General features: G+C 40.0%; 1 protein-coding gene across 1 annotated transcript; it reads left to right on the plus strand.

The window, feature by feature from the left end:
• Positions 1 to 1,543: 1,543 nt before the first annotated feature.
• Positions 1,544 to 14,621, plus strand: tlr2 (toll-like receptor 2). The gene is made up of 12 exons (XM_085260620.1): positions 1,544 to 1,609; positions 4,905 to 5,185; positions 6,020 to 6,176; positions 6,311 to 6,460; positions 7,014 to 7,220; positions 7,313 to 7,435; positions 7,561 to 7,711; positions 11,969 to 12,133; positions 12,242 to 12,421; positions 12,497 to 12,637; positions 12,714 to 13,222; positions 13,826 to 14,621. The coding sequence occupies exons 2-12, from the start codon at positions 4,906 to 4,908 to the stop codon at positions 14,226 to 14,228; spliced, it is 2,466 nt and encodes an 821-aa protein (XP_085116746.1). The 5' UTR covers positions 1,544 to 1,609; position 4,905; the 3' UTR covers positions 14,229 to 14,621.
• The last annotated feature ends 2,051 nt before the right edge of the window (positions 14,622 to 16,672 follow it).

Consider the following 16,672-nt stretch of genomic DNA (forward strand, 5'->3'; position numbering starts at 1 on the left):
TTCCCACCTTTTCCCTCTGCCCTCATTACCTGGTGTATATTTATTGCCTCCACTTGTCCTTTGTTGCAGTCTCCTTCAGTTCTGTGTGCTCCATTGCTCTGTTTCCCTGGATTCTTAGTTTTGTATTATGAAAGACTCCAGTATGAAAGCTGCTTTGAGTTCATTTCTTGACTCATGAGTCCTGGTCCTAATCCTCCCTGCCACACAGTTGTTTCATGGCATTGTGATTGACACGTCACCATTGTCACCTCCAGTAATTGGAGTTACTGTACTGGAATTATTTACCATGTTTGTGCCTTTTTTATTGTCTTGTGATTTTTCATTTAAATGTGTTAAGCGACCATTTACATCACTCTGGTTTAAAAAAAAACAACAGGTTGTTTCCTGTAATTTTGCAAAAAAACATGGAGGATTTCACCAAAAAATGTTGTGGAAATCATGCCAACAAAAAAGAAAGTTTTGAACCCAATCTTAAAAGTAGAGAGGGTGTCTGTCTCAAACTGGGAGCTGGTTGAAAGCAGACATGAAAACTGAAGGCTCTGCCTCCCATTCTACTTTTAAATACACTAGGAACAACAAGTAAACGCCTGCAGTCTGAGAGGGAAGTGCTCTAATAGGGTGATATGGTACTAAAAGGTCATTAAGGATGACCTTATAGTACCTGTTTATTCAAGAGGAGAAGGAGTATACATTCATCTCTGGATTTAGCAGGGAGCCAGAGAAGAAAAGCCAATATAGGAGACTAACAGGGACTAAATACATATTAGTCCCTGTTAGTATTCTTGCTGCAGCAAATTGGATTAACTGAAGTCTTTTACAGTAGTTCAGCCAAGAAGTAATAAATGCATCCCGAGCCATAAGAGAAAAACAGAGCCGCCTTTTCAGTTTTAGTCAGTTTAACTATCATCAGCACTGTGTGAAATCAAAAAATATTTATGCTCGTCTGGCCATTTTAGCAGCGAGCGGTTCGGGTTGAGGGGAGGAAGACAGGACACTGTACACTATAAATATAAAATTTTATTTATTATTTATATGATTACAATTACCTTTATCCAGTAACATCATATTAAAACATAGACAAGTGCAATTTTAATGTATATATAAATATATATGCTCGCCTACAAACTTGGCATGGTAGTTGTTTATGTGTGCCAAAAGGAAACAGGAAATCATTGTGGTCATGGTACTGTGCACACAGCGGTTGAAGCATGTTCTGGAACTGAAACCATGTGCATGATAATAATTTTATAATACTGGTTCTTCTCCAGTCAGTTTTTTTTTTCCTGATAACAAATAGTATATGTGATTAAATTTAACAAAGTGTAACACAGTTTATTTTTCTCTGGATATAACTTAGCCTAATATAATTTTCCAATTTTAGTTTAGAAAGTCTGAAAATAGTTAAATAGTACATTTGGAATATATTTTTAAACTTTTGCACTCACAAGGTTTCCTCCCAAAGTTCACGTCACGCTCACTACCTCTTTTCACACTTGGTTCCAGCTGTCACCCCTGAGATTTATACTTCCTCTTTATGAAGTCATAAAACACTTCAACTCATCCTGTTGTCTTTAACGAGTTTCAGCAGTCAGCTCGGCAAAAATATAAGGTAAGACTTTGACAAACTTCTGACAGAATCCTAAAACAAACCATGAAAAAAACTTTATGCTGTAAAGTTTTGCTGATTTTTACAAGATTGTTTCAGTTTTTATTTTTAATTTTGCAGCAGCAGTGATGATACCATACACTGATTAGCTCTGTCACAGATAGAGAAAAAAGGAGAAGAACTTGGGCTGAGTGCTGTAAAAGGCTCAGTAAAAGCTGTTTGCACACCAAACTAAGGATTGCTTAATGTCCATCCACCACCTTCCACCAAAAGATAAATATTAAAAATAGTTTTATGGTGACATACTGCAGAGTAGCTGCATTTAATGTGAAAGTTGAGGTTCCGAAAGTGCATTTCTATCACCGGGATTGAAAAAGAATAAGAATAATAAAAAATTAGAAATTAATTAGGACTTTATTGTCAATATTCAATCCTATACAATGGTTTCTGAGTCACCTCATTTTAAAAAAACAAGAAGAAAAAAGAAGAAGAAACAGGTTCAGGGAAGAAATACTGTATATAATCACTTCTGTTTGTGTGTCTGTCTGTCTGTCTGTTTTTTAGCAGTCTAGCATCCACAGTTTTCAAGATATCGCTCACAAATTTAGTGTGGTAGATACCAACAACAGCTCAAGCTAACTGAACTTTGGTGAAAATTGGATAAAGATCACACCAAATGTGAAAATAAGTTTAAACGTTATAATACCCACAACATTTTATGGATCGTCTTCAAAGTTCACAAGCACATGTTTAGTCCTAGGGGACACGAGTCCCTGGGTTGACTAAGCATTTGACCATAACCTTCATTTATAGCGCCCAAAGTCAGAGTTAAACTTGAAAAAAATAGAGAAATACATCATGTGTAGGGGCATGGGGAGATCTGTATAACACACCTTTTTATTTTCTCAATACGATCCCCTATGACATCACAATGATGCCATAAAGATTCTCAGTTAAAGTTATTTATAAATATATCCTAAAATCCCAAGTTTTTACAGCTTAGGGTCACTTGAATTAGAAAAAAATTATTTTCCAACTTTAAGCTGTTTTAATCTGTTTTAAAGAGCTCTTTTTTAAGTTCTTTAAAACATTATCTTTAAAGACAAAATTATATGACTTTACAATGAAAAACAAAGATGAATAAACTAGAGTAGATTTCCATATTAGCAATGCTGACATTAGCATAAAGCTGTTCTATGTTTCCCCTTCAGGGGGAGTTATGGACTACCTGAGTGCTCTTGTTGAAATGTTCAAATACAACTGGAAATACAGTATATTAGGCAAAGAAGTTTTAAAAAAAAACCTTAAAAATTAGTATTTGGCATGACCTTTTCACAGTGTCAAAAACAGGAAAAAGTTCCCTGTGATGATATCACAAGGTCATTTTTAAAGTCTGCAAGTGAAATCAATTGAGAGTGCTGCAAGTCCTTCTGTGATGAACTCCATGAAGACGGGGCAGATGAGGAGAATGCTTTTTGTCTGAGCTCTGTATGAACAGGTGAATCTAATAAAGTCCTGAGTCATGACTAAACTGTTTCTGTAACATGTAATCTGACAAATAAGAGGGGAGTAAACCAGAAACAGATTAATATATGAAGATATAAATGAACCATCCTGAATAAGGACAGTGGGGACAAGTCAACAGTGGTGTGTTAAAGGTTTACATCTGGTTATAGATTTTAATGCCCCATTATAAACACAATCCAACAGATGGAGAGAATAAGTAGATATATGTAAATTATATCACCATAATCCAGAAGGGGTAAAAAGTTGGCAGCAACAAGCCTTTGACTTGCAGTGAAAGATTTCATAAAAAGAACTTCAACTTAAGCCTCAATTTGTTTATCGGGGTCAATATGTAGCTTTAAGGAAAAACTATTATCAATCACAATACTGTAAGTATTTGTATGAAGCCACAGTTTCAACACAAATTGTCTTGAGCAAATACAAGAGAGGTAAGTACTGCAGGTATGCTGTTTCTATTTGAGAACAACATGATCTTGGTTTTTTTCAGCAATTAAAATCAGTCTGAGCTGACACAGCTGTGACTGTATAAAATCAAAAGCCAGCTGTAATTCTTTAAAAACCATCTTGATGTTTTGAGCACAATAAATAATTGTATCATCTGCATAGAAATGTACAAATGCATTAAAATTATGTCACAAGCTATTAACATAAATAGTAAATAATTCCAGCCCCGGGACAAAATTCAAAGAAACCTCGAATTCCTGCAAAAATCCCCGGATATGGTATTTGTTTTGCTGCGATGAAACATGACCTTCACTGCAGGATGTGAAACAGATTTTTGCCATATTTATGTACATCTGTTCAGATCACATTCAGCCCCGGTTTCCTGTCCACAGCTTCATATCTGTGCTCATCCGTGAATGCAACATCTTGACACAAATCATATACCTTACAGGCCTTTCTTTAGGACCTCACCTTTATGTTTAAGCTAGCTTTTAAGCTTGACGAAGGTGTTGATCCCTGTTTGTGTGTGTCCGCGTTAATTTGCAGAACAAAAATTTGATCCTAATGGGATATGCAGCCTGGTTTAAAATTTGCAGTGGTGTATTTGGCTTTTTGGACCCACCTTTACATCAGTTTCCACATCAGTTACTACATATTTCTATTTTAACATTTGGAAAATTCCGTATGGAAAAATAACTTTAAAAAACAATTACAAATATCTGTGTTATATTTTATACAATTTACATTTTACATTACATTTTACATAATATGTAAAAATGTATGAATCGAGTTGTGATTAATGTATGAAAAATGCACAAATATTAGACAAGCATTTGCTATTTCTGGAGTGAAAGGTGCAAAGGTTCTTTCATTTATTTTTCCCATGGGATGAACTGCTCTATAAATGTATAAATATAAAATGCTGACAAGTCAATGCTTTGAGATGATATTTGTTGCTTCCTGCTCTGATTTCAATGCACTGGCTTTGTTCAAAGAAGATCAATACCCTGGAGCCATAAGAATGGAGGCTGTTATTTGCGACATGACTGAAAACTTCATGTGCTTATGCTTTAACAGATGGAACCATTAGGTGTAGGGTGTGTGAGAAGCTGAAGACATCTCTGTTTTCTGATAACACCTTTCACTTTTGCAGAATTGTGTTGTGAATGAAACTTTTTAGGCTTCCTCTTTGAAATTGTGCTTCTTCCCTGTTGTTCTTTCACTTCTGTGTGTGGGTCCTCTGCAGTCTGAGAAGTATGACTCACTTTCTCCCTGATTTATAAATCATCTCAAACACTACTTCATGTTCTTCACTGATTTCATGCAGCATGAGACGTCCAACCAGCTGCTCCTCTGCTCTCTCCTTCATCCTCGTCCTCCTCTTCCTCTCTGAGAGCTGGGGCCAGAGGTTGAACACAGACAACAAGAAGCCATCCTGCGACCACTGCAACCAGCAGCTCTTCTGTAACTGCTCCCACAGTGGATTCACCAGTGTTCCCACTGTAACAGGCAGTGCCTTGAGTCTTGATCTTTCCTTTAATAAAATAACAGCTGTGACGAATGATGACCTGACGGGCCACATGCAACTGAAGGTTCTTGATCTCCACGGTAACACATAAAGTATTGATTGAGTGGGTGTTGGTGGAGGGGCAAGCTGTGCTGATGGAAAAAAATGAGAAGAATACCAACAGCTAACTATAAAAAATATTCTTTTGACAACATTTTATTTTGAAAAGTGAGACTATTTCAGCCTTTTTATCTGCTTTTTCTGTAACTAGTAGGATCATCAGCATATCCCAATGGACAAAATACTGGTTTTGTCTACTCACTCTGTATTGTGCAGGTGTTGTTGCAAGTTAAAATTTGACAAAAATATTTTTTTTCTTTTTAAATAATGGGAGTCATTTGGATTTGTGGTTGCATGTTTTAGTCATAAGGGATGTAATTTGAAGTCATGTTGTAGTGATAGTCCGACTGGGTGAAAGTCTACCAAAGTCTATACATTTGGATGTGTAAATTATGCACGTCAAGGGACACGATGGCCATGAAACCTTGTCCTGAAATGTACTTTAAAACATTGAAAAGGTGATTTCAGGTTAAGTGCATGGCATCATCACACTCTCACTTGAAGACTCTGGGGGGAGGCAGTCATGCATAAAATGTGAACTATGATTGTGAAAAACTTGATCCAAAGTCTTGTTATATATTTAAATATTTACTTTACAACAAAGTGTGCCATGAACAAGGGCTCCCAATGACATTATGATGTTTTGTAACAAGTCATTACAAATCCTTTATCTGCTACAGTTACTTTTTACTTGTTTGTTTTCCAGTTGCTACAAAAAAGACTTGGCAGAGCTCTGGGATTTCAATTCAGTGTTTGATTTTCATCAATAAAATGTGTTTACAATTTGTTTTAAGATAGATGTTACTGTCCTCCAGGCAATGGCTTAGCTGAGATCCATCCATCAGCTTTTGACTCTCTGTGGAGCCTGGAACAGCTGGATCTCTCTTACAACCAGCTGACTATGCTAAACCACAAATGGTTCAGCAAGCTGGAAGCTCTGCAGCAGCTCAACCTACTCAACAACCCATACAGGTAATAAGCTAAAGGTACCAAAATTGTGACAAGACAAAAAAAAAAAAACAAAAAACGTAAGTTATTATTGTTATTATTATTATTATTATTATTATTACATTATGGTTATTTTCTTTTCCTGTGCTCTCATCTAGTTACCTCGGTTCTCCTCCAGTATTTGGGGCCCTAGTCAGACTAAGGAAGCTGGCCCTTGGAGGTCCTTCTCTGAAGGAGCTCCGGAGAGGAGATCTGTCTGGAGTCACCCAGCTGGAGGAGTTAACTGTTCATGCAAACAACCTGACCAGGTTTGCACGGGTTTTGGTAGTGGTGTTAAGTTACTGTCTTTATTAGTGGTGGTAGCTTCAAATTAGTGTCCTTTATTCTAACTGCCTTGAGTCTTTTGTTTATGGTTAACTGTAGTGAGGCTATGAATACATTTTTATAGGTGGCTATAGATGGCTAAAAGTAAGTTACTTAGTAGGTTAATGAATCAACACGCTTTATGAATTTTCTTTGCTATTGCAAAATGTAACCGTTTCCATCTCAACTTCAGAAATGTGTGTCAAAATAATGAAGAATAACTAAGAGACATCTTTAAAGACTCATATTTATGGCATAACTCTTTTATATATAATTTCAGTTATATATAAAAGTTACTTTTTTAAAAAAGTTCTTTAAAATGTGTTGGTTATGGTCTATTTTTATAGATTCTTTATACTTATTTGGGCTAACAAACCAACACTTCTCTATGTGCTTTTACTAAATATACAAATCAATATCTGATGCTTTTATTATTGTGTATACTGTCTTCCTTTTCACATATCCTCAACTTTTAGCTTCTGTATCTTGCTTCTGCAGCTATGACGCTGGTACATTAGCACACATTTGGCCGCTAGGTCATGTCACCTTGAGTCTCCATGGTCCTTTTCTAACAAATGTGACCTTGGCTGGGTCTATGATTGATGATGTGTCATATCCTGAGACACCCATCATTCTGAAAGACATCAATTTGAATGGAGTTCAGTCTGTTCAGCCCTTTAGTAAGGCAGCCAAAAGGAGGATCAGGTATGGACATCACTTCTACTTGGGTAAAACTAATATTCTAACAAACTGGGAAACAAACAAACCTATTCTTCCTCTGTGTTGTAACTCTTCAGGTATTTGACCCTACATAATGTTTCTGTGTCTGACGAGGCTATTGTTGACTTCCTGGTGGTATTAGATGGAGTTCCACTGACCAAACTTACCATAGAAGATGTCACACTGATGGGCGAAGGCTGGTAGGAAAGAAGCACATTATCTTTTTGGCATATGTCCCAGTTAGCAACTTTGGTTCAAAAGAAACGTTTGTGTATTATACAGGAAATTGAAAACAACAAACTTGTCTTTTTTTGGTTGGGGTTAGGTGGGGGAAAGCTAGCCAAACTGATCACAGAAGCATAGATGAGTTCTACATCCGTAACCTTGTAATTCTGGATGTCTACAAATTTACCTCACTTCTACAATTGGGTTTTCTGCTGGAGTATCCAAGAAGGGTGTCTGTCATAAACGCCAAGGTAAAAATAATTTTCTCAGTATGTTCCTAACTGTGGAAACAGACAGCTTAAATCTCTGAGACAGCTTTCTGTATCCTTCCCCTTCTGTATCCTTCCCATGATGGTGAACAGTCTTTGTCTTCAGGTCATTTGAGAGTTTTTTGAGACCCACATGTTGCTACTCTTCAGAGAAAATTTAAAGAGGAGGGAAACTTACGATTGACAATGTTCCCTCTGCTGGCACGGTCTCTGCGCACTGAAAGTTTGCGTTGCACACAAAGAAAAAATCTAACCTGAATTGAAATTAAAATTAAAACTTCAACAATTCCGTTTTGCAGTGTTAGTCAGTGAGTGACTGGCTGCTCCCGTATGGGATTAGAACGATGACACCTTATCCCATAGTCCAGCCAATGATGTGATTCACATTCGTATATACGGAGCTAATCAACGTTGTTGACAGGCTATGACAGCGTCCTAATGTGCCCACACCGGTGTTTTAGCTAGCAAAGCGGCGTGGCTGATGTGGAGTGAAGCCACGTTAATGACAACGTGTACAACCACTGGAGATGTCGACCAATCAAAAAATGATATGGCAAGTTGTTAAGAAACGGGGGAAGTTTTAGGAGTGATGGCGGTGTTTTGAGATGTGAGAGATTTGTGACGTTTAGCGCAAATCTTGTGTAGTTAGTGTGTAGTGTAGTCAATAGTTTTGTGTGTGTCAGAACAATGAGGCGACTGCTGAATATTACAGGTGTTACAGCAGTGATACATCTGCTGCTGTCAGGACTGCAGGTATCAGGCTGTTGTTCTCCTTTATTTCATAGTAGACAGAAATTATTTTTGGAGTGGCACAAATAATTTGTGTGGCATCAAATTTGATGCAGAACAGCTGATTGTGCTGTAAATATTTTGAAATGTTTATTTTAAAAAAATGCTATTAAAATGCCAGTCTCTAAAGTGACCAGCTCTGTAATGTATGCTGCTTGTGTAACATTTTCAAAATCAGAATCAGAATCGTGTTTATTGGCCAAGTATATGTGCAGACACATACAGGGAATTTGGTTCCGGTAGATGGTGGCTCTCAAGCACAGCAATGTAAATCACACACACACACACACACGTGTCTATATATACACATTACACATACATACACAAAGCTGTGTAAACCAACTATAAATAACGAATCTAAACTTATATACATAGAATACAGAAATGAAATGAGGTGAAATGAATACTACAGAATGTACATAAGGTACAGCTGCAGTCTGGCAGTGGCAGTGGGAGCAGTGGGAGCAGTGTGACAGGTCAACTGTTAAGAAGGGAGATGGCAAGGGGAAAGAAACTGTTCCTATGTCGGGTGGTCCTGGTCTGCAGGCTTCTGTACCGTCTGCCAGAGGGCAGCAGATCAAAAAGTCTGTGTGCAGGGTGTGAGGGGTCTGTGATGATTTTCCCTGCCCGTTTCCTGGTTCTTGAGAGGTACAGATCCTGGATGGAGGGCAGGGGGGCGCCGATGATCCTTTCTGCTGTCCGTACAGTCCGCTGCAGTCTGCTCCTGTCCTGTTTAGTGGCTGCTCCATACCAGACTGTGATGGAGGAGCACAGGACAGACTCAATGACCGCAGTGTAGAACTGGATCAGCAGCTCCTGTGGAAGACTGTACTTCCCCAGTTGTCTCAGGAAGTACATCCTCTGCTGGGTCTTTTTGAGGATGGAGTTGATGTTGGTCTCCCACTTCAGGTCCTGGGAGATGGTTGTACCCAGGAACTTGAAGGTCTTCACAGTTGACACAGGGCTGTCTGATATGGTGAGGGGGAGTAGAGTTGAGGGATGTCTCCTGAAGTCCACTGTCATCTCTACAGTCTTAGAAGTGTTCAGCTCCAGATTGTGCTGACTGCACCAGAGTACCAGCCGCTCAACTTCCTGCCGGTATGCAGACTCATCACCATCCTGAATGAGGCCAATGACAGTGGTGTCATCTGCAAACTTTAGGAGTTTGACAGCCGAGTTCTTGGAGGTGCAGTCGTTAGTGTAGAGGGAGAACAGTAGTGGTGAGAGGACACATCCTTGAGGGGCACCAATACTGAGGGACCGAGTTTCAGAGGTGATCTCCCCCAGCCAAACTTGTTGCTTTCTGTCTGTCAGGAAGCTGGTGATCCACTGACAGGTAGCTGGTGACACACTGAGCTGGGAGAGTTTGGAGGAAAGAAGTTCAGGCACAATGGTGTTAAAAGCCGAACTAAAGTCACAAACAGGATCCTGGCATAAGTTCCAGGATCCTGTCAAGGTGTTGCAGGATGTAATGCAGCCCCATGTTCACTGCATCATCCACCGACCTGTTTGCCCGGTAGGCAAACTGCAGAGGGTCCAGCTGGTGGCCAGTAATGTCTTTCAGATGGGCTAACACCAGTCGTTCGAAGGATTTCATGACCACAGACGTCAAGGCGACAGGTCTGTAGTCATTCAAGTCCTGTGATGGTGGGTTTCTTGGGAACAGGGATGATGGTGGAGTGTTTGAAGCAGGAGGGAACTTCACACAGCTCCAGGGATCTGTTGAAGATGTGAGTAAAGATGGGAGCCAGCTGTTCAGCACAGGTTTTGAGGCAGGAGGGTGAGACGCCGTCTGGTCCGGGGGCTTTCCTGGGCTTCTGTTTCTGGAATAGTCGGCTCACATCCTGAGTGTGTATTCTGAGTTTCAGGGAGGAGGAAAGGGGGGTGGAGGTCGTTGAGTCTGGATTGGGGAGGGTGGTGGTGGTCGTTGAGTCTGGATTGGGGAGGGTGGGGGTGGTCGTTGAGTCTTGATTGGGGAGGGGCAGGGTGAAGGGGGGAGAGGTGGAAGGTGTGTTGGGGGTCAATGTCTGAAGCAATGTCCCTGGGGAGGGGAGGGTGGGGCGTGGGAGTCTGTCCGTCTCAAACCTGCAATAGAAAGTGTTTAACTCGTTGGCCAGGTCTTTGTTTGCTTCACCAGCGCGACTCCCCCGTCGCTCTCTGTGGCTTCTCCAGGAGCCACAGAGAGCTGCTGCGCCTCCAACTAAAATCTCCAAAAAACTTTCCGGGTTTGTGAAAAATGGATAAGAACTATAGTGAGATGACTGCCTGATGTTTAGCAGTTGTTCTCTGGAGAAAGTGATGTAGTCTGAGTGACCAAAAGCGCAGAAAATGAACAGAAACAAGAAAAGTGCGAGAGAGCGCAGTACCGAGGCTGCCATCTGCGGCGCCATCTTGGATGGATGATGGAGAACAAATCTATGGAAAATACTGATTAGTTTACTCTCTAGAGACATTTTTTCAGGATATCCATACAGTGATCAACTATGATTTTGAAAGCCTTGAGTTCACTGTTTTCAGTTGAAGATGGATTTTTTTAAGCTGACAAAAAAAAATTAGTAAGATGAAATTAAAACAAATCTTTTCTACCGGAACATAAACAGACACCTAGATGGTCTGTTTATTTTTTTACTTATCTTCAGGTCATCTGTGAGTTTGGCTTTTGTGGAGTTTGTGTGAAGATGTGGATAATTTTCAGATCAGCATGTATTCAAGAGAAAGGTTTTAGCTTATAAGTTTTACTTGTATATACTGTTTATACATACCATAGATGAAGATGGCCATTTCATCTAAAAACTCTTGTTTTTATTTTCTCTGACCCTAGTGCAGATGAAAGCAAAGCCAGAGATTTGTTGAACTATTTACTGATATTATAGATTGTATCAACACATCCCTTTCAGTTTAAGTTTTCCTTACAGAGTTAACCTCTTCAGGAGACATAAAATCAAACTAAGGATACTTGCAAACATGTTTATAATGCCCTGCAGGGTAGTTGGATGTTCTTTCAAGTTTCTACATGAAACTTTTTTACCTGATAGTTGCTACAATATACTTTGTTCATACTGTTTTCTGCATTGTACATGGAAATGGAAATGATTGCCAAAAAGGCCCCTGTTTCCTGTGCATGCAATATTTACAGCTGTCCACCATTTTTCTTTAATTTGGCTAATCCAGGGTCATGCAGGGGCCCGGAGACTATCCCACCTTATAGGGTAGCAGGGTACACCTCGGACAGGTATCCAGTCTGTTGCAAGACTAACAAAGAGAGACAGATAACTATTCGTTTTCACAATCAGACCTGTGGCCAAATAAGAATCAACAGTTTACCTAACATGTCTGTCTTGTGGACGGATGTTGGAGTTATAATGCAAACTGAAGGAAAATAGTGTCTCCCCTTACCTTACAGCTTCCCACTTTGCAGTCATATTGACGAGTTTTGGTTCTTTCCTTTAGGTGTTTGTGATGCCTTGTCTTACGTCCCATCTGCTGAAGAACCTGCAGTATCTGGACCTGTCCGACAACCTTCTGACGGACCTGACTCTGGAGGAGACGCTTTGTGGTACAACACAAACTTTGAAGGACATTCGAGTTTTAAACTTCAGTGGAAATGCTCTGAAGGTGAAGTATGAAACTTTAATAAAATCTGCGTTACCTACAAGTATTCAAGAATTCTGAGGATTGATGACGACAAGTACTTTCCATCTTTCATTCCCCATTTCTGTCCAGTCTTTGTCCACCGTGAGCCGACTGGTCACAAAGTTCTCTAAACTGACACACCTGGATATTAGTAGGACCGGTTACAGCTTCATGCCCTCAAGCTGTCCTTGGCCTTCCACCCTGCGATTCCTAAACATCTCCGGGGCTAAGTTCACAGCCATTACCCCCTGTCTACCCCAAACCCTGGAGGTATGAAGACCATGTATTGACCTGGCAGATTGACCTGGCAACCTATTTTTTTCCCTTATGCTTTATTCTTTACAGGTGCTGGATTTGAGCAACAACAACCTTAAAGATTTCACTCTACTTCTGCCTGTACTCAGGGAACTGTATCTCTCTGGCAACAAGTTTCTGAGGTTGCCCTCTGGGCTATCCTTCCCCAATCTACAAACCCTGACCATCCAGGTAATAAGTCAGATCATATGTTTATGCTTCTGATCCTCGTAGTGTTTCCATTATGATACACATTTTATTTCCACAGTCAAATACCCTGAACATGTTTGGCAAAACAGACCTCCAGTCATACCAGCGACTCGATAACCTCCAGGCTGGTCAGAATAAGTTTGTCTGCTCCTGTGACTTTGTCAGCTTTGTCCAGTTGGAACTCCGAGAAGGTGGAGGTATACAACTGACAGATGGAGTGGACAGCTACATCTGTGACTACCCTTTCTATCTACATGGACAGCCAGTGGATCAAGTCCGACTCTCAGTTGTCATGTGCCATCAGGTTTTGTTTGTGTCAGTGAGCTGTGGCTTGGCGTTGTTTGTAGCCACTCTGCTGTCTGTGGTGCTGTGGCGCATCCATGCCTTTTGGTACCTCAAGATGATCTGGGCATGGCTCAAGACCAAGCGTAATTCTCGACAACGGCAGCAACGCAGAGATAAGGCAGACACAGAAGCCCTGATATCCTTTGATGCCTTTGTTTCCTACAGTGAAAGAGATGCTGGCTGGGTGGAAAATTTTTTGGTACCTGAGCTAGAGGAGCCAAGGTAAGTTCATCAGTTTTTGTGATATTATTTGACATAATTTCAGCCAAAGTGTCCATATTGTCATTACTGTGTTCATCAGTAATAAAGGTTTCAGTGTAGTTTTTCTGAACAAATACAGCTATCTGGCATTTTTTAAAAGGGTAGTTCTGACATCCGACAATGAAACTGCTCTCTGTGTAAATGCTGCATGATATAAGTAACTAGAGCTTTTGGCTACTGTTAATGACGGTTAAGAAGACAAAATTGGGTTTCAAACATAGTTTAACCTAAATAAACTGAAACACTTCCAAACTGGGTGTATCAACCTCTTTAAAAAGCTTCCATTTTTTAATAACCTAAATTTTGGGGTGATGTAGAACACTTGACATGGAAGATCTTTGATCAAGATCTGAGTCCAAACAATGTGTTATCAAAGCAAGTTTAATAGAGTTTTTAAAATTCTTGCATTAACCATTTTTTAAATCATACAGATTTAAACTCATGAAATGATTGCAAAACTTAAAGTATATTAATTATTTTGATTGTGCAGTCTCTGGCTTATACGCTGTATACCAAATTAGAAAGTAGAAAGGCTGAAAGCTGCTTTTTTCTTCACTTCAACAGTGAAAGCAGCTCTGGGACTAGGTCAACATCCCACCGGCCCTTGACTCTCTGCCTTCACAAGCGGGATTTCCTTCCTGGACAATGGATTGTGGACAACATCATGAATGCTATCGAACGCAGTCGGAGAACTGTCTTCATCCTCTCCGAGAATTTTGTGCAGTCTGACTGGTGCCGCTATGAGCTTGACTTCTCTCACTTCTGGCTTTTTGATGGTCAAGCCACTGGTGAGGCAGCCATTTTGATCCTACTAGAGCCATTGTCGAAGGATGATGTCCCCAAACGCTTCTACAAACTGCGCAAACTGATGAGTTCCACCACCTACCTAGAGTGGCCACAGGAGGAAGAGAAGAGGGAGGAGTTCTGGAGGAGTCTGCGCAATGCTTTGAGAGGAAACGATAACTAAAAGAGCAGAATATAATAAAGAATGAGAAGAAAAAGAAAGAGTTGGACAATAAGGGATACAAGAGAGGGATAAATAAAGTCAAAGTAAAGCTGTAGCATCTTAATTCACTGATATCCAAGTCATCATTACTGAAAATCACAATCCTAGCCCCAAACCCCAAATTTATTCCTGTGTTTTGGAGAAAAGCAAAAAGGGTTGTGGTTGTTACCAGTTTCTGTCAGTCCAAGGAGGTGGCCTCCTCCACCAACTAGGACATCATTGTCACTAGGGATGGGAATTGATAACAATTTAGTAATCCCAGTTCTTGTTTCACTTATCAATCTCATTGTCTCCAATGTGAGAGTCACCACCATCTCTAAGCAGCAAATCAAAGACATTAAAATCATGCTAATTAATTACATGCTGTATGCTCAAATGTTTGTACATGTCAGAGCCTCTTTGTTGTGATCAGTTTTGGGATCATTACTCGAAAAAAGTAATTATTGCACATATTGCAAAGAACGCTTTTCTTTAAAGTAATGCAGTACATTACTTCATTACAAACAGGATAAAGATGTTTGTTATACTACTCATTACTTAAATTTTACTATTTAAAATTATCTGAAAAACACGTTCACATTATTACCGTTCACAATATAAACCTGAGGCTACAGCCCTAAACACCAACACAAATCCCTATCCTGATGACCAGAGATGGGCAGTAACGCGTTACTTGTAACATGTTACTGTAATCTGATTACTTTTTTCAAGTAACGAGTAAATTAAGGGATTACTATTGCAAAAACGGTAATTAGATTACTGTTACTTTCCCGTAGGAACGCTGCGTTACTGCGTTACTAAAACCGTGATTTTTTTGCAAGAATGTCTCATGACATTGACGTAAGCGAGTGCGACGTTGGTGACAACAGCTGTCTGCAGATCAACAATGGATCATATATCGAGTGCAGGAGAGAGTATGAGCGTGCAGCGTTTAAAGCGTGGAAGTACTGACCTTACTTCGAGTTTGATTCCATAAAAAGTGACAAAAACATTAGTGTCCGTTGTGCGTGGGAAGAAAACTTCTTTTTACAGCGGAAAAAAACCCTAAACTTCCAAGCAAGCACCGGGAGTACGCTACCACGTAATAGGGCTTTGGAGTCACGCCGCAATGCATTGTGGGAGCGCGGCACCATTTTCGGGGTCTACGAATCAAAACAAACACACTGTGTTGGAACGACGACTACAAGATGCTTAAAAGCAGCTCAAAAGAGAATGAACTGTATAGAGACCGATTTCGTTCAGAGGCGAAGCGGCGGTACTTGCAGAAAATAGCGTACATTGGAAATGTGGACCCGTATGAAATACGGCCGTGGAGTAGAAACCCTGTAGACTTAGCGCTATTGACATAGCCTGACATATTCTCGTACCTTGTCTGTGGAATCAGCGCGTACAAGTCATCATTCAAACAAAGGTAAGTCAGCTCGAGTACTGCGAGTGAAATGCGTTTGATTTCCCTGCAAACATTCACATTAGTGCAGCATAAATTCATTCATGAGGGGAAATTACAGTGAGAACATGTGGAGGCTGTTAGGTGGATAACATAGTGAGTTCAGTGCATTGATGTGACATTGTCCTGAAGGATTTAGTTATTCTTTATGGTTAAAGAAATTGCTCTAATTTATTCATATTTATTATAAATAATCCTAATTATACATCTTGCTTCCGTATTTGTATCCTGTGTCACTAAAAATACATTTTATTTTAGTTTTATACATTGATTAATGACCTGCAGAATCTCCTTATCATACTAAGTGATTCATAATTGTCGCTTTATGCTTTCTCTATCTTGCATTACATACTTTAGGTTCATTTTCTGCAGGCAGGTTTCTGACAGAGAACAGGCAGATTTACACTATAACATGCAGCGTTCTATAGATGGACACATAAAAAAATGAAAAATTACATGTATGTGCTAACTTTCTAAACACTTTGTTACATTTATGATAAAGTAGATTAAAGACATTTATGTCTGCCTTGGCTCATAGTTCTTGTCTTTAAATGAACTTTGTCTGTGTGTGTTTCAGGTCCTGCACTCTCAAAGACTGAATGAACCAGCATTGCAGCCATGGGTCACTGTGAGCATCACAGGGAAGGTTGAAGCCGCCCACTGCAGCTGTAAGGCCGGAGTCGCGGAGACCTGCACCCACGTCACTGCTCTTCTGTTTAATGTAGAAGCAACAGTGTTGATCTGTGGCACAAGGACTGTTACAGATGAACCTGCATACTGGGTTTTGCTGGGTAATGTGACCAAGATACAGCCAGAGGTTGGACATAAGATAGACTTCTCCTCTTCAGCTGCCCAAAAAAAGGCTCTTGATCAAAACATAAACAGACCATCCGTATTGAAAGGTTAAAGGAGCCGCCCTCAAAACAGAAAAATCCCACCTGCTACTGTGGAGGAGTTG

Source organism: Mchenga conophoros, linkage group LG3 (genome assembly GCF_057382185.1).
Source record: "Mchenga conophoros isolate Kocher_MC1m ecotype Shallow Benthic linkage group LG3, M_conophoros_male_GT1.1, whole genome shotgun sequence".
NCBI lineage: Eukaryota > Metazoa > Chordata > Actinopteri > Cichliformes > Cichlidae > Mchenga > Mchenga conophoros.